The sequence below is a fragment of the Pteronotus mesoamericanus genome, unplaced genomic scaffold, assembly GCF_021234165.1.
Source record: "Pteronotus mesoamericanus isolate MK-2021 breed Mesoamerican mustached bat unplaced genomic scaffold, CSHL_Meso_final contig_311, whole genome shotgun sequence".
NCBI lineage: Eukaryota > Metazoa > Chordata > Mammalia > Chiroptera > Mormoopidae > Pteronotus > Pteronotus mesoamericanus.
The window spans coordinates 2,314,431-2,332,331 of NW_026555132.1; the positions used below are offsets into that span (position 1 = coordinate 2,314,431).

General features: G+C 39.5%; 1 protein-coding gene across 3 annotated transcripts; it reads left to right on the forward strand.

Annotated features, from left to right (window-relative positions):
- The first annotated feature begins 572 nt into the window (after positions 1 to 572).
- On the forward strand, positions 573 to 16,945 carry KRCC1 (lysine rich coiled-coil 1). Of its 3 annotated transcripts, none has more exons than XM_054575570.1 (3): positions 573 to 803; positions 10,162 to 10,274; positions 15,636 to 16,944. In XM_054575570.1, the coding sequence occupies exons 2-3, from the start codon at positions 10,226 to 10,228 to the stop codon at positions 16,421 to 16,423; spliced, it is 837 nt and encodes a 278-aa protein (XP_054431545.1). In that variant the 5' UTR covers positions 573 to 803; positions 10,162 to 10,225; the 3' UTR covers positions 16,424 to 16,944. The 3 variants fall into 3 exon arrangements, with proteins under 3 accessions (XP_054431545.1, XP_054431547.1, XP_054431548.1); XM_054575573.1 differs by lacking the exon at positions 573 to 803 and adding an exon at positions 827 to 1,043; XM_054575572.1 differs by lacking the exon at positions 10,162 to 10,274 and having other exon boundaries at positions 15,636 to 16,945.
- The last annotated feature ends 956 nt before the right edge of the window (positions 16,946 to 17,901 follow it).

Genomic DNA, 17,901 nt, shown 5'->3' on the forward strand with positions numbered 1-17,901 from the left:
ATGTATATATATACATAAGGAAATGATGACTACAAACCAGGGTAGTGATTTTGGGGGGCGGTAGAGAATAAGATGATGAGATTTGTGTGTATATGTGCATACATGGATATATACACATTATTTAACAGAGAGGAAGAGAAAGAGGGAGAGGAGGAAGGACCGGGAGGTCCAGAGCAGAAAGGGAGGTCATTTATGGACCAATGATGACAGCGTTATCATGCCCAAGAATTTTGTTTAATCTACTCTGTGTACTAAAAGTTCTACCAAAGGAAAGAAAGATAAAGCAGAAGACAAAGTATTTTTCAGATGCTGTGGAGGTAAAATCTGTAGATTTCATACTTCTCTTTTTTCTTAGTTGGCTTCAGATTCACTCTCAGAAAGGTGAAAGGCCCCCACGTGCTTTTCCTTCCCTCCAATAGGTGGGCGGGGAGTGAGCTAGGGAAAGAGAGAGGAGAGCCAGATTCGAGGGGAGCCCCGGCAATGGCGGGCGAAGGGGCGGAGCAAGAAGGAAGGCGGAGCTAAGGCAGCTTTCGGGGGCGGCGACCAGCGCACGCGCATTAGGCCGCCTTTCCGTCATGGCGCTAGCGCCGGCCACTCAGCCGCCGGTGGTGGCGGCGACTTCCCCTCAGGAGTCCCGGTCTCCGCCTCCTCCTCACACCCCGCCTGCTCAGCGGCGGAGGCGGCGGTGGCGGCAGCGGTTGTCCTTGCCTCTCCGCCATCTCCACCTCGGCCTATCCCCCGGCCGGCGGCGTTGGCGGGGAGGGGGACAGTAGTTGTAGACGCCCGCCCTTGCCTCAAAGAAGGTGAGTTCCCGCCCCGGCGGCGGGGGCGGCCCCGCCTTCAGCCCCTCCACCCCGCGGCCGAGTAGAAGGCCCTGCGCATCTAGCCCGCCTGCCGCGCCCCGAGTGTGCAAAATGGCCGACCCGGTCGTGGCCGGACTTCCTTCGCTGTCCTCGTCACCCGCCGCCCCCGAAAGGGGTGCCTGGGCCCCCAAGTGGAGTGTGGAGGCAAAAGGGACGCCTCAGCGTGCTGAGGAAGCCGAGGTGTGAGTGGGAAAGAGGCGGCCAGGCAGAGGCCGCTCGATCTGGAGTGTCAGGGAGGAAGGGGCATTGGTGAGGAAACTCAAGATTGAGGGGACAGAGAGAAGGAGATGAGCGGCCCGAGACGTGGAAGGGAGCACACCTCCGTTGGGTGGAATCCAACCCCGGGAAAATAGAAACTTCACAGTAGGATAATTAGGGAGAAGTGTAGTTAGGAATTTGGGGAGAGTAGGAAGTAGCATCTGGGAGAGGGAAAGGGCCTGAGGTTTTTGAGGGATCACTTTGGAGAGGTTTCCTTGGCTTTTTGAGGATAACACCCTGTTAAAACAAGCTTCTAAGATTACAGGCCTACCTAAAGCTTAAGAGCTGTAGTGTGCACCTACCAATGTCAAATAAAGCAAAGCCGGACATTAGAGCGGTGAAAACATTTTATTCAGCGACTGACGGGGGAAAGCGCCGAGCTCCTTTCCGTTTGCGCAGACGTGACTGGGCGTGTGAAAGGGAAAAGGAAGGGATGGGGGCCGAGTGGGGTTCAAGCACACTCAGGGAAGCGACAGTGACAAAGGGTTCGTCAGTGCGAATGCGGCTAGCTGTGTGTGCTTGCTGGCATTGGGAAACGAGGATGCCTTCCTCCTACCGTGACTGGGGGACTGGGGCCTGTACTCCCGGGTGGTTGCAGTTCAAAGGAATGACTCTCGGGTCCTCAGGAAAAACAACCCTGAGCTACAGGAGAAACCGTACATCTTCCAGGGTCAGAGGAAGGATTCATAATTGAAGGCCCTTTTTAGTAAGTACTCCTAAAAAGAGATAAGAAACCTATCGTCAGGTGTTGGCTGGAACAAACCGTAAATTTCTTTGGACAGCCCTGAGCTTACCCTAACGGGCTCAAAAGGTCATCGCAGGGATTTCATCCTTAGGCTGCTAGAGGCCATGGTTAAAATTTGGTCAAGTTTCTTTACGGAGGGCTTTGGAAGGAGGGACCCTGCCAAAAGTTTTACAGTTCTCACCAACACATTTCCCCTAACACAAAAAGCTATTTCTTGATCGTTTCAATCTAAGAGATTTTTAAATTCTTGTAAGATTATATCTGCAAACAGCCCACTTTTTCCAAATTGAGATGAGGATATAAGGCAGTTTGCAAATGATTTTAGATGGAGTTTGATCCCACTGCAGAAGATCTCAGTAAAACATTTCGCCAGCTTCATTTTAATAATTAACTTAGAGTATTTACTGCACTGCCTTATGTTGCTTTTTGTCTCCAGAGTGAAAGATGCTGGAAGCCAGAATATCTTAAAATAATTCCTTTCTTCTGGAGGGACACCAATAAATAGAAGCAGCTCATAAAAACAATTTTGTTTTTACCCTCTTCCATGGGTAAAAATTCTTTCATGGGTCTAATTCTGTGTGTTTTTCCATAATCTTTTACACCTTTCACTTTGGAGGAATAGCAAAGTAATAAAATACAAATTTCTTAAAACATTTTGTAAGCACTTTATATAAATTTCATTCACTAAAAGTGGAAATTAGAAATTCATTGCAACTAGATGAAGTTCCATTAAGTCAGTGAGGGTAATTTGGAAGACTAGATTTAGTGTCTTAAGTCAGCCTGTGTTAGTATCATTTTCTGAGATAAAAAAGCAAAATCTGGGTTTTTTGTTTTCTAACAAACATCCTGCCTCTCACCAACAAGTAAGCCTGAGCAGTTTAGGTGTCAAGACTATAGTTGTATTTAGCTGTCATAACCAGATCACAGGAAGATTTGCAAACAGTTTCTCGGGGAAGCTTTTTGCCTGACTTGGCACTTTCTGGGATTTTTGTGATGATTGAATGTGTACAAAATTACTAAAGACTTCATGATGTCAGTTCACACAATTTTTGCCACTTCTGGGTGGTATAATGAGAATACTGGAATAGGAATCTTGATTAGTAATAGGTTCTAGTTCTGGTCTCCACTAGCTCTATGACCCTAAGTCCCAAACTTTTCTTAAACTTTCAAAGTCTCAAACTTCTCTTTGAATTTTGTCAAAAGGGTTGGGGGGGTGGGGAGGAGTGTGTAACTGGATTAACCCAATTGAGTAATTTTCAACTAGGGGTAAGTTTGCCCCCAACCCCGACCCCTGAGGACATTTGGCAACCTCTAGAGACATTTTTGGTTTTTCACCTCCTGTCAAGGAAGGGCACAGTGAGAGCAGGGTCTGCTGGCGTCTGTTTGGTATAGGCCAGAGATGCTGTGAACATCCTAAAATGCACAGGATAGACACACACGCGCGCGCACACACCAGGATTCTTCTACCCAGAATGTCAGAAGTATTGAGGTTGAGGAACTCTGCACTTAACCAAATTCTGAGGTCCTGGACAACTTTAAAATTGTGGGCTGATTTACAGTTTTGTGTTGATAATCATTCCACGTATTGGCTGTATACTAGAATGGCAATTCATAAAACATGAAACTTTGACCTAGAATGGCCATCCAATGACATTTAGAGAGTAGTGAAACCTCTGTTGACATAGGATTGAGACTCTTCACAAGGATTTGAAAAAATATAATTTATTTCAGTAACTGGTAACTGTTACTTAACAAATGATAAATATTTGATATACTGCTTAAAACACTAGTGAGACTAAATTTATTTTTAGTTTAGATATTTATAAAAGCCTTAAATAATTGCTCATTAAGAGTACATGAACAAGCAAGTAACCAAAAGATTGCAGGTTCCATTCTTAGGTTGAGCGTTCAATCCCCAGTCCAGGCACATACGGAAGGCAACCAATCGATGCTTCTCTCTCTTGCCTAGATGCTTTTGTGTCTCCCTCTCTCTCTGAAAGCAATGAAAAAATGTCCTCGGGTGAGGATTAAAAAAAACCACACATTCTCTGTTAGAAGATTCTTTCAGGATTATAGCAATTACAAAGATCAAAGAAATCTAAATGTGAGATCTAAAAAAAAAAAAAGCAAGCGAAGTTAAATGAAATGGTAATGAAAATAGTGTCCACAATAATCACTGTTCTTCAAACTGTAGAATGCTACAATCTTTGTAATGAGTAAATAAAACTATGCAGAGTACTATAAAAAAAAAAAGCGGTAGCATCAAAATATTCTGAGGAAAGATTTCTGCAACACTCAGAATTTACTAGTATGCCTTCTCTTTTTCTTCTAATGGCTCCTATCACCCACCATGTTCACAGAAGTTTGGTACATATACAGTTAGTTCAAATGCCCAACTATGTTAATTTGTAAGGAATTCCAGGGTATATAGAACACCTGCAAGCTATTTAAACACTTAAACATAGAGGAATTGAACACATGGAGGAATGGAACACAGGAAAAGGAAGGACAGATGTTAACAATATTGATAAATCGAGTTTATTTCAAAATCAGACTCATCTTTTTGAATGCTATGCTTCTGTACTCCCTGCTTCCATTCTTCTGGGGAATAATTACAAAAGCAATAATAACTTTTCTTCCTCTGTTATTCTGAATTCACTGGGATGAAAGCCTTAGAATTACGCTTCTCCACTCTTCTACCTTCTCTGTCACCAGCTATCAAAAATTCCTTTGATTTAACCTGTAGAATGTCTCAAATTCTTCCCTTTTCTGTTCTCACTACCACAATTATGGTTCAGCCCAATAATCTCTTGCCTGCAACGCCCTCCTTACCATTATCCCCATTTTGAGTCTCCTTTGTTCCCCTATTGACTGCAAAATTAAATTCAAGTGCCCAAGTGAAACCTAATAGGATCGGGCCCCATTCTACCTGTACAGCAGTCTTTCACTATCTTCATGCATATTATATTTTAGCTAAAGCAGATAAGCCTTTTCTAATGTCCTTCTGTCCTCCAGAATACCTTTTCTTTACTCATGGTTTCTTTAAATTTTATCCATCTCCTCAGGGTCAGTCCAAGTCCATTCTCCACAAAGCCTTTCCCAAATCCCTCAGCAAGAGGAACCTTCCTATGTCTTACGGACATTTTTGTCCTGCATTATAGTTCTTTGCATATCATTTTTACAAAATTGTAAATTCTTTGATATTACGAATTGTCTTGTTCTCTTATTTGTAATTCCTGATATGTGAAACAGCCATGTATATATAATGGAAAGAGTCAAGATAAACCAAAGTTTAAGATCTATCCCTATCATTTAACACACATGGCAAGCTATTTTCTTTGAATCCTGATGTCTTAATCTTCAAAATATAGGAAATTCCAGTTACCTTGCAGAGGTACAAGATGGAAAGAATTATCTCTTGTTTGGCATACAGTAGTCAATAATAATCATCTTTTTTCCTGTTCTGTCCCACACCACCATGATACCTTGAAGACAAACTAATTAATAGTGATAACATTTAATAAAGCTCAAAGGCATGGAGAACTTGAACTAAGTGGTGTTACAGGAATTGAAAAATGAAGAGAGAGATTTCTTTTTAATTAAGTTATATTTTTAAATCCTCACCCAAGGTTATGTTCATTGATTTTTTTTAGAGAGAGGAAAATACATCAATGTGAGAGAGAAACAGCAATAGGTTGCCTACCTTAAGCTCGCTGACCCCACAACTTTTTTGTGCGTAGGATGACCCTCCAACTAACTGAGCCACTCAGCTAGAGCAAGAAATAGACTTAAAAAACATGAAGCTAGACTCTTGACATGAGTCAGAGCTTAATAGGGAAAAATATGGCTGAGATTTTGAGCTCAGGAATACGATACTATTTAATAGAGATAAAGACAAAGTAAAGCTTGGTGAGTGAAGCGGTTAAAGGTGACGCCAAGTGTCTTCAGTATCATCTGTCAATATAAGAAAACATCCAAATCTGTAGAGAATGTTTCTCAGTTTATTTGAACCAAACTGACAGCACATGCCAGAGAGCAAGATCTCAGATACTCTAGAAAAGAGCAGTTCTGCAGTTTCTTTTATGCATTTGAAATTAAGAAGGGGGCCCTGGCTGGTGTAGCTCAGTGGATTGAGCACCTGCCTGCAAACCAAAAGGTTACTGGTTTGATTGCATTGCGGGTCCCCAGTCAGGGACAAGCGAGAAGCAACCAATTGATGTTTCTCTCACACATAGATGTTTCTCTCTTCCTATCTTTCTTCCTCCTTTCCCCTCTCTGAAAAATAAATAAAATCTTTATAAAAACAAGAAATTAAGGAGGGAACTAAGGAAAATTATGTGGAGGTGGGGGGAAGCAAAGCAGGAATTGAATTACAGCATAATTAACAAGATTATGTGCTCTCTTGAGGATGGTTATTGCAACTATGTGTTGATCTGCATCAGTGATTTTCAACCTTTTTCATCTCATGGCACAGATAAACTAATTACCAACATTATGCTACCCACCAAGAAATATATTGTTTGCCAATCTGACCAAAAAAATAGGTATAATATTGATTGATATACAAAAAATAATAATAGTAATTACCTACCTTTTTTAAAAAATCAGGTACCTATAGTTGTATATAAGGATTTCTGGTACCAACAATTAATCAGACACAATCTTATTATGCAACATGACCAATAACATATCTATTACAAGACCTATATATTTATGGTTCAAGACAGGACATTCATACTAGATGGCTATGGTATTGGCTGTTATTTTTAATTTGACAGTCTAAGGGAAAAGAGGTCAGTGCCCTGACTAAATAGTCAGGTACTGCATGTTTTAAAAATTCTTTTGGCACACCTGTTGAAAATTGCTGACCTAGATGCATAGAAACAATGGACAGGGCTTGCTTATGGCAAAGATAAACCTTTTATTAAGAAGTTATGTGCCTGGAGCATGACTGCACACCATGATGTGCCCCATTAGGAATTTATGTTTAGATCACCCTGTGAGGTTACTTTCCATAGAACCCCTTTTTTTCTGTCCACACAGCTTAGAACATTGATTTTCAGAAATGGGCAATCTGGTATTAAGGGTTGAATGGAGAGGATCATTGTTCTATTTTAGGCTGTCTTGAGCTTCTTAATGTCTAGTCTTCAGTAAATTTTCCATCTGTACTGTTTTAGTTGTTACAGTATTTACCTGGTCTTATTTAAGAGTTTTTAAGGCCCAGCGATGTGGCTTAAAAATCGGTTGGGCATCATCCCACAAACCAAAAGGTCACCGGTTCAAGTCACATGCATGGGTTGCAGGTTCGATCCCCAGTCGGGTTGCATGTGGAAGGCAGCAGCCTAACAATGTTTCTCACATTGTTTCCTCATCCCTTCCTCCCTCTCTAAAATAAAAAATAAAAATAATTAAATTAAAAACTGATTTTAATTGAAAAACCAATATCACATCATCCTGGTCATATTGTATATATTGATTCTGAATCAAGGGAAGTTATGAAAGTCTTTGTAAACTTTTTACATTCCCTGATTTAAGAGTCAAATGTAATTTACATTATATACTTTAAAGCAACTAAAAATAATTTTGAAAGATACTATATATAACATATTTTCAAATATTCATTACGTCCTTTCTAAAATGTTTCTGATTTACAATTCTTGAACATAATATTTTTTAGCAGATCTTTTAATCTATACACAGGTACTGAACATTAAGCTTAGTTTGAAGATTTCCTGTAGAACCTTCAAATTTTTATGGAGTTTTTAATTACAAAGTTATATATGTTCTTTACAAAAATTAAAACAATACAAATGTGCAGAGAACAAAATGTGAAATGTCCTCCCCTACTCCTTTTCTAACCCCACTTCCCATACCCCATTAAGTTTAGTGCATATCTTTTCATGTTTTTCCTGTGGGTATTGAGCTAACACACAAGATGAGACCATCAAATCAGACTCACAAGAATCAGTAGTATTACCTAGTATCAAGATTTACTAATTACTTAAAACAGTGGTGTCTCCAATCTTTTTGGCACCAAGGACCGGTTTTCTGGAAGACAATTTTTCCACAGGTAGGGGTTTGGGGGGTGGGCGGGGGACTGGGGTGGTGATGGTTTTGGGATGATTCAAGTGCATCACATTCAATCTCACTTCTTGTTGTTTAGCCCAGTTCCTAACAGGCTATGGACCCATAGAGGTCCATGGCCCAGGAGTTGGGGACCCTGACTTAAAGGATACAAGCAATCAAGAGGCTCTGATAAAACAGAGTGATGTCTAGTACATGAAAGATGGCTTCTTAGACCATATTGCCCCACATTGATCATGTATCTCTGATCCAGAATAATAGGTGAGCTTTCTAAGTGAAAGTCACCTCACACAGTGGAAGTGTTTAAATTATGAATCAGCATTTTATACCCCAGAGAGTTACTAGCTTATGTGACATTTTTCAGGGAATTTTGCCTCAGAGATCCTGGATATACCCACTGTAGGTAATCTTTAGCCAGGGACACCATGCTAAGAATATTTCAGCAATAAGTTCCCTTCCTCCTAGCAAATATCATTATGCCCTTTACTCGAGGTCCAAAGGTCACCTGCCTTCTTCCCTAGTCCTCCTCCCGGGAAAGGGAGTGAATGGATTACAGTCCAGCTCCTTTAACTTCTTCCTTACAGTCAATATATATGCATATATTTAAATTTTGGTTCTGTATCACTGAGTTTTTATACTAAAACTAGACTTTAGATCAGTAGGTAGGTATGTAGGTAGATATAGTTCTACATCTATACACCTTTAATATATCATGGGCAGTGCTCTGTGTGGTTCCCACTCATTTATTTAAATGGTTGCATAGAAAGTATTTTTGATGTTCTATGATTGGCATTGTGTTTATAAATTAGTAAACCTCTAAAATTTCAACTGCTAGGAACTTTAGGTAGTATTATAGATCTCAAGTGTAAATATAGTAATTTTGACACAGATTCTTTACTGTGGTGAGAAACACTTTTCAGCAAGTGTTCTAGAAGTTATGTGACTATGATGGTAGCTTTGAGTGGTTTGTCTAATCCTTGTTTAGTGAGCCTTACTTGTCATGTTTGTGCCAACTGTGGAGGACAGTTGCCCACTACAGGTAATGATTGATTGTGGTTCCTCCATGGGATTCTCAGATGACATTAGTGATATAACTAGAATTAGTGACTATCTTAAAATTGATACATTTCTTGAGGTGGTCATTTATAAAAAACGAAATTCCAAGGCTCGATTTCTTAGCCCTGCCTTTCCATACTAGTACCCCAGATAATTTCCATGAAGTCCAGACTCCTGCTGGTGTCCTAGTAACTTCTCCTTCAGAATAGTATTTCCTGAACTAAGTAAAAATATATTACCATATTTAATAGTATAGTCTTACTAAATGTTTTCCTACTAAAACTTGAATGAGCAAAAAACTAGTAGTATGGTCTTCCAAGCACTGAGGAAATTAAAATTTGAGGTGGTTTATGAAATGATATCTAGTTGAAGATTAAAATATACCTTAAAGTTTATTTTCTTAAAGATTTTATTTATTTATTTTTAGGTAGAGGGGAAGGGAAAGAGAGGGAGAGAAACAGCAAGGTGTGGTTGCCTCTCGCACGCCCCCAACTGGGGACCTGGTCCACAACCCAGGCATGTGCCCTGACTGGGAATTGAACTGGCGTCCCTGTAGTTCACAGGCCAGCACCCAATCCACTGAACCACACCAGCAGGACATAAAAATATACCTTATTTAATATGAACTTCTATCTTAACTTCATATATTGTATTCATAGATACCACGTGAAGGAACAAAGAACTTTTTACAGGTAGTCTTTGTAAAAGACATATGTGGAGTAGTAAATAGTTTGAATCACAAAGGATTTCGCATTATACAGTAGGTTGAAAATTAAGGCCTTCTAAATCATAGGATGATTTCCACTGAAGCTGATATTTTGATTTGAAAGCAAGTAAAATGCTATTTTTAAACTGTTCAGACTAGATACATTAAACATGACGAGGTGTAAATTTGGGGTTGCTTTGTTCTAAAATATTAATTTTTCCAGGGTAAAATACATCTCAAAAAGTGAGCTTCACTATCAGATTTACATAAAGCAAACTGGTAAGAAATGGAAGGTGGATTTTGTGAATTTTCAGACAATTGATCTGTTGATATAATTTTAAACTTTGAATGATTTAATCTTTATAACAAGATTGTGGTTGTTTTCAGGTGACTGGGAGTGGAGTACAGGAAAAAAATAAATTTTGTAACCTTTGTATCATGTCTTTTAGCTCCCCAGTTGTTGCACAGTCTCACTATTTGGGGAAAATTTATGCTAGGAAACTGAAGCAATTAATGGGTGAATATGATCAGATTTCTCCACCAAGTTCTCAGCCTGATAAGGGTAAGGTTCCATTCACCTCTTTATTGATCTCTGTACCATCTGTGGTTTTTTGGAACTGGTTTCTTTTACTTAGCATGTCTTCAAAGTTCATACATGTTGTACTGTGTATCAGTACTTCATTCCTTTTTATTGCTGCGTAATGTTCCACTGTATGAATAGACCACATTCTATCCGTTCATAGTTGAAGGACATTGAGTTGTTCCTGTTTTTTAGCAATTATGAATAATGCTGCTGTGAACATTTGTATACAAGTTTTTATGTGGACATAGGTTTTCAGTTCTCTTGGGTATATACCTAAATGAAATTGCTGGGTCATATGTAACTTTTATGTTTAACATTTTGAGGAGCTCCCAAACTGTTTATCAGTGTAGCTGCAACTTTATACATTCCCACGAACAATGAATGAAGTTTCCAATTTTTCCACATCCTTACACTTAATATCATTTGTCATTTTGATATTCTGTCATTTTGATTATCTGTCATTTTGATTAGCCATCCTAGTGAGTGTAAAGAAAAATCTTTTTTTCCCCTCCTTATTTTTTATTGAATTTATTGAGGTGACATTGGTTAATATAATTATATAGGTTTCAGGTGTACAATTCTGTAATACACCGTCTGTATATTGTATTATGTGTAAAATTTTGTTCTAGTTTTATTTTTTATTGTATTTTTCCATTACCATTTAGTCCCCTTATACTCCCCTCCCTGTCCCCTCGCCACAATAACCACATAGTTGTCTGTGTCCATGAGTCCTTTTTCCTTTTTGTTCAATCTCTTTACCCCCACCCTCCCCTTATTAAAATTTTTCAAACATGAAAAGTAGAAAAGAGTAGTATGAACTCTCATGCAGCCATCATTCACTTTCAACGATTATCAACATCTTTTTAATCTTGTTAGTGACTTTCTAAAAAGTTTTATTCAAGTACAGTTGACATACAGTAAACTGTGCACTTCCAGTCAAAATGGCGACATAGGCAGATGTGGCTCACCTTTGCACAACCACATCAAAATTACAACTAAAATATAAAACAACCATCACTCAGAACCATCAGAAATCAAATTGAATGGGAGTCTGGCACTACAGAATTAAAGAAACCACATCCATCTAGACTGGTAGGACGGACACAGGTGCAGAACGGGCTGGTCCCTCACTCACGCATGGTGGATAAAAATTCTGGAGGGATATCTTGGGAGCAAGGAGTCCCAGCCCCACACCAGGCAACCCAGCCCAGGGTTCCGGTGCCAGGAAGATAAGTCCCCACAACTCCTCACTGCAAAAACCATCTGGAATTGAGTCAGTGGAAGATACTGTTGGAGCCCCAAGCAGTTCTTAAAGAATCCACACATGGACTCATCTACTCAGACACTCCCTCTGAACTCCAGCACCTGGGTAGCAGCTTAAAAGGCACCGGTGGTATACAGGGAGAAACCAAAGTGTCTGGCATCAAAGCATGCAGAGGCCATTGTCCCTTTTTTAAACCGTCCCTCCACAGAGCCAGTAAACTGGTGTCATATCTGAGACTCCATCAACTTGGTTAACACTGACCCACCTTGGAGATCCCCAGAAACTCTACCCCACCCAATTTATGGGCCCACCCAAGCTGCTTTTCCATATAAATAGCTGGTCTTGGCTCCTGCTTCACAACTTGGTAATCCTCTCAAACAAGCAACAGCTGGCCTCAGTGAGCCCCAGGCACAGTACCAATAGCAGCCAGCCTAGAGTCACAGCTAGTCTTCCCCTGGGAATCTCCAAGCCCAGCACAAGCAGCAGCCATCTCAGATTGCTTTATAGCTCAGGCAGGGTGCTCCAGGCAAAACACATTCTGGGGCTGACCTTGGCCAGCACCACCAGGGAAACCCCAGGGCCAGCGTACCCAGTGGACAGCTACAGACCACGTCAGAGCATCACCACCCTGCCCCTGCACAGGTGATCCTCTACAGAGGGCAGAGGGTGGTGGTCAGTGCTCGCAGCCAATCTTTGTAGCTGACTGGCCTGGGTAAATCCCTTCCATTGATCTGTCAGCAGCAACAAAGGCTCAACCACAAAGAGGAGGGTATGCTCAGCCCACAAAAAGGCTGTACCTCCAGTACCCAGCTTGGGTGACAGGGGAGACTGTGCCACTGGACCCTATAAGACCCCTAACACATTAGGCCACACTACCAAGACAAGGAGTCAAAACAGCTCTATCTAATACATGGGAATAAACACAGGGGGCTGCCAAAATGAGGAGACAAAGAAACATGGCCCAAATGAACATATCAAAACTCCAGAAAAAGAGCTACACAAAAGGGAGATAAGCAATCAGTCAGATGCAGAGTTCAAAAAACTCTTGACAGCATAAAAAAGATCCAGTCACAAATGAAGGATACACTAATTGACATAAAAAACAATTTACAAGGAACAACAGTAGAGTGGAAGAAGCCAAGATTGCTCTAACCCAGCAAAGATATAATTTATCATTGAAAGGCAGATGAAGAGCTTCCCAGACAAAAAATTAAAGGAGCTCTGACTGGTGTGGCTCAGTGGATTGAGTGCTGGCCTGTGAACTGAAGGGTTGCTGGTTTGGTTCCCAGTGAGGGCATGTGCCTGGGTTTCAGACCAGGTCCCCAATGGGGGGTGCTTGAGAAGCAACAACACATTGATGTTTCTCTCCTTCCTTCCCTTCCCCTCTCTATAAATAAATAAATAAATAAAATCTTTAAAAAAACAAAACTAAAAGAGTTCATCATCACCAAACCATTATTATATGAAATGTTAAAGGGACTTATTTAAGAAAAAAGTCAAAATTATAAACAATAAAATGGCAAAAATGCAAAACTATCAACAACTGAATCTAAAAAAACTAAGCAAACAAGGAGAACGGAGAGAACCATGGATATAGAGAGTGTTTTGATGGATACCAGATGGGAGAAGGTTGTCAGGGAATGGGTGAAGATGTGAGGGGATTAAAAAGTACAAATAGATACAGATACAGAATAGCCTTGGGGATGTAAAGTGCAGCATGGGAGATGGAGTAGCCAAAGAACTTACACCTATGGACACGAACAGTGATGGGGGATTGTCTGGGAGTGGGGGGTGCTGGGTGGAGATAGGGGCAAAGGGACAAAATCAGGACAACTGTAATAGCATAATCAAAATATAATTTTAAACAAACTGTACATATTTAAAGTATACAGTTTGATGGGGGGGTTTAAATATTTTCTTCTAGAGAGGGGAAGAGAGGAAGAAAGAAAGCAAAACAAACACTGATAGATTGCTTCCCATGTGCCCCCAAATGGGGACCCGGCCTGCAACCCAGGCATGTGCCCTGACTGCAAATCGAACCTACAGCTTTTCAGTTTACAGGCCTGCACTCAATGCACAGATCCATTGAGCCACACCCGCCACATCTGGTTTTTGACAGATGTATATGCTCATAAAATTACCAACACAATCAAGGTAGTAAATACATCCTTACCCAAAAAAAAGTCCTTTATAATTGCTTCCTCCCAACTCTTCCTACCTCATCCCAAAGCAATCACTTTTACTACAGATTAATTTGCACTTTCTAGAGTTTTGTGTAAATGGTACCAAATAATTATGTACTGTTTACAGACATCTTTAACTCAGCATAATTATTTGAGATTTATCTATGTTGAGTGTATCAATAATTTCAATTTTGTCACTGATAGTATTCCATTGTATGAATATGCCACTATTTATTTGATTTATTCATTCACCTGTTGATCACCATTTGGGTGTTTTCCTTTCTTGGGCTATTACAAATCAAACTGCTATGAACATTCATGTATAAGTCTTTGTATGGACATATGTTTTCTTTTATTTTGGATAAATATCTAGAAGTAGAATAACCAGCCCCTATGGTAGATGTATGTTTAACTTCCTCAAACTGCCAAAGTTATTTCCAAGTGGTTGTACCATTTTATATCCCGACCAACAATGTATGAAAATTCTAATCGTTCTGCATCCTCACCAACACTGGTATTGTCACTCTTTTTCATTTTAGTCATTCTAGTAAGTGCATGGTGGTATCTCATTATGGTTTTGACATTGATTGATGACTAATGATATCTTTTCATGTGTTTATTGGCCATTTGTATACTTTTCTGAAGAGTCTGTTCAAATCCTTTCTACATATTAATCAAATATTTGTTACATTATTTTATTCTATTCCTAATTTTTACACTATTTCAGTGGAATAGAATAGTAGCTAAATTTTCTGACTCACCAAATGAGATTTCATGTAGACTGTCTTTTTAATCTCAAATTTCTAGATAAGATAGCTGATCATTAGTGACTCTAGAGTGCTGTGTTAGGCTTATTTTTCTTTTAAAGGGAAAACCCCATGAGACTGAAATGTTCAATTCTGCATGGGTTATGCTACCTCCTAATCTTTGGAATTAAAATGTATCACCAGAAATACTTAGGACATTATCATTTCATAGTAAGTACATTTTCTGCTGTATTTGTACTTATGTAGGATTTTAGGTAGGGTAAAGGAAAAGAAGCAAGAATAGTACTGTTCCTCCCCCACACTTCCCCCTAAAAGCAAATCAACAAGCAAACAAAAAACTAGCATATGTACTCTAAATTTTTTCTGAAACTTTATATCAGTTCTACCCCCCCCCCCCCCAGCTTTCACCTCCATTTCTTCCGTTAACCCTCCCACCAGCAGTTTAATAGAGGACAAACCAGAAGGCATTCTAGAATGCTTTTTTCACCAATCAGAAGTAGCGGAATGAAATCTAAGCCCTATATAGAAGAGACAGAACTCTGTTCTCATTTTCCCTCATGCCCTATACCTAAGAGTTTTATCTCATAGCTGAATTTCTAATTTCCAGCATTCCCAAACCCTTTTATAAACATCCTACATTTTTAAGTCCTGAGGTACTCTAGTCAGGTGAGTGTGTTATTTAATTTTATTTGGATTAACTGAAGAGTTTAAAGATTGAATTACTTCATGTTTCCATTACTTCTCTTAAAAAACAATATACAAGAATTTAAGAAAACAAGATACAAGAAACTAATTCATCATAACTTTAGAAAACATATGAACATTTAGATCAGGACACCCACCATGGATGTAGCCATACAACAAAATCTTAAATGTCAGCTCCTTTCTGCCCTCTATCTCTCTTCTGAGAAGGATAAAGTTCCTTGTGAGTAGCCTGGGAGATATTTGACTATCCTAATGTTCCTTTTTGACATAAAATTTTATGACATTTAACCATTATGCTGAATTAGGATTTAATTTGTTTGGACTTCTGTTTCTTTTTGTTTTGAAGCTCTCTATAAGAGCAAAAGATATATCCAGAATAAGATAATCTATTATAAAGAATTTTCTTTTATCTTCTCTACAGAGAATTCCCTTGTCAACCTAATGAAGCATTCAAAGAAGACATATGACTCTTTTCAAGATGAACTTGAAGATTATATCAAAGTGCAGAAAGCCAGAGGCCTAGAACCAAAGACTTGTTTCAGACAGATGAGACAGGACTATTGGGAAACCTGTAGGTACAAAGAAGAGGTTGATTTTAGACCCAGGTATAGAATGTTTGATCAAAGATTCCCTTCTGATACCATCCAGAACTACCCAACATCATGCAGTATTTCACAGTCTGTGGAAAACCAGTTACCTCGGTGGCTACCGGCTCATGACAGCCAGCTAAGACTAGACTCCCTGAGCTACTGCCAATTCACCAGGGGTTATTTCTCAGAAAAACCAGTCCCCCCGAACCTTAGTCAGCAAGAGTATAATTATAGTACATACAGTGTAGACTCCAGAGTTTACAAGCACCTCTCAGAAAACAGTACCAGTGCCCATAAAGCCAGCCATAAACGGACGCATCACAAGAGAAAAAGGCCTTCAGAAGAAAGAGAAAAATCAGAGGAGAAGCAGTCCAAGCATAAGAGGGAAAAAGTCTGTGAGGAAATAGACTTAGACAAACACAAGAGCATCCAGAAAAACAAAACAGAGGTGGAAACAGTCAGGATCAGTACAGAAAAGCTTAAGAATCACAAGGAGAAAAAAAGACGAGATGTAGCCTCCAAGAAAGAGGATCGTAAGCATAGAAAAGAGAAAAGGGAACAAGGTAAAGAAAGAACCGAGGAGGAAATGCTTTGGGACCAGTCTATCCTTGGATTTTGAAGCTTTTGAGTTGATTCTCCTGAGGTTAAACTGAAAAAAATCATTGAGGAGCTTGGTTTTACAATGTTCATGTTCATAGCCCTTTTCTCATGTAAACAGGTACTTTAACTTCTAACAAAGGCCAAGTGAGCAGAACGTATTTAGTATGCTTGATCTCCAACATAGAAATTACTTTCCCTCATTTTCTAAAAGCATTATTACATTTTTCTTATATATAATGTAACTTAATGAGAGTGGCTTTGCTTTTATTCATCAAATCGCTCTGCTGATAAAAGTATTTTTCCCTTGAGAAGTCATGTATTTTAAATTGGAGAATCAACTGGCTTTGCAGAATCTATTTCTTGATTGGGTTGCTTTTAGTTTGGGATGGGGTATTTTAATGTTCATTAATTTTCTCAAAGCAATTTAGATTCCCTCTAAACACGTTTTGTTTTGCTGAACCTCTTGTATTTTCTAGATTGAAAAGTGTAAATTGAAATACATTAAATAATAAGCTTAGATTACATATAGTTTTAAAAGTTTCAAAGGCTTGATACAAAATCAGTTTATAACAAGTGTTTATAATAAAGTGTTCTAATTTTACATTTGTTGTTCTGAATAAATTATCTGTTCCTATTCAATGAGGGTTTTCTTCTAGAAGAGTAATAACTGAGCAGTTTGTACTTAAAAGGCAAGATCTTTTGGGTTGGTCACACTTTACAGTTAGAAAAATTCTTTATTTGCTATACCTTGCTCATTCATATTTAAACTCATTTTTACCCCCCTCTCTCCTCAGTCCTCTTTCATGTAACCAGTCTCTTGCTGGGCTGCTGCCTTAACTCACCCCGACCCCTCTTGAGGTCACCACCTTATCTAGCCTTCTTCCACACTAGACCCTAAATACCAAACAAGAAAGGAAGGAAGCGGAGGAGGAAGAGAGGGGGTAGGTGACCCATTTTATTTTACACTATGACCACATGCCTGCAATGCTTCATGGTTCCCCTAGTAAGTCTCCCATTCAGAGATGTCTTATATTCTCCCCTCTCCCCACCAACCTTCCCTTTCCTACTGCTACCCATATAGGCCTCCTTTCTCTACTGATGGCCTCACTTCACACTCCATTGAGAAAATATTGTAGAAGCCTTCTTAGGGGGACTTTCTCATCATCCTACCACCAGATCTATAAACTTCCCTCAAGTAGCCTATTCTCTGATTTCCCTCCTATTACCAATAAAGGTATCCCTGCTCCTAATTAAAGGCAAATCCCTCCTGTGCACTAGATCCTACACCCTTTTACCTTCTCAAGGGCTTGTGCACCACAAATCTCTTCCTTGACTTGATCATTCTATTAGTAGGCAAACATGATTCTGTTTTCCCTCTTCAAAAAACAGGTGAAGTGCTCACTTACATAGCACATATGCTAAAATCAGAATGATACAGAGAGGAAAAAGATGACAAGCAAAAACTCCCTTGACCCTGCTATATCCTCTTTAAGCTAC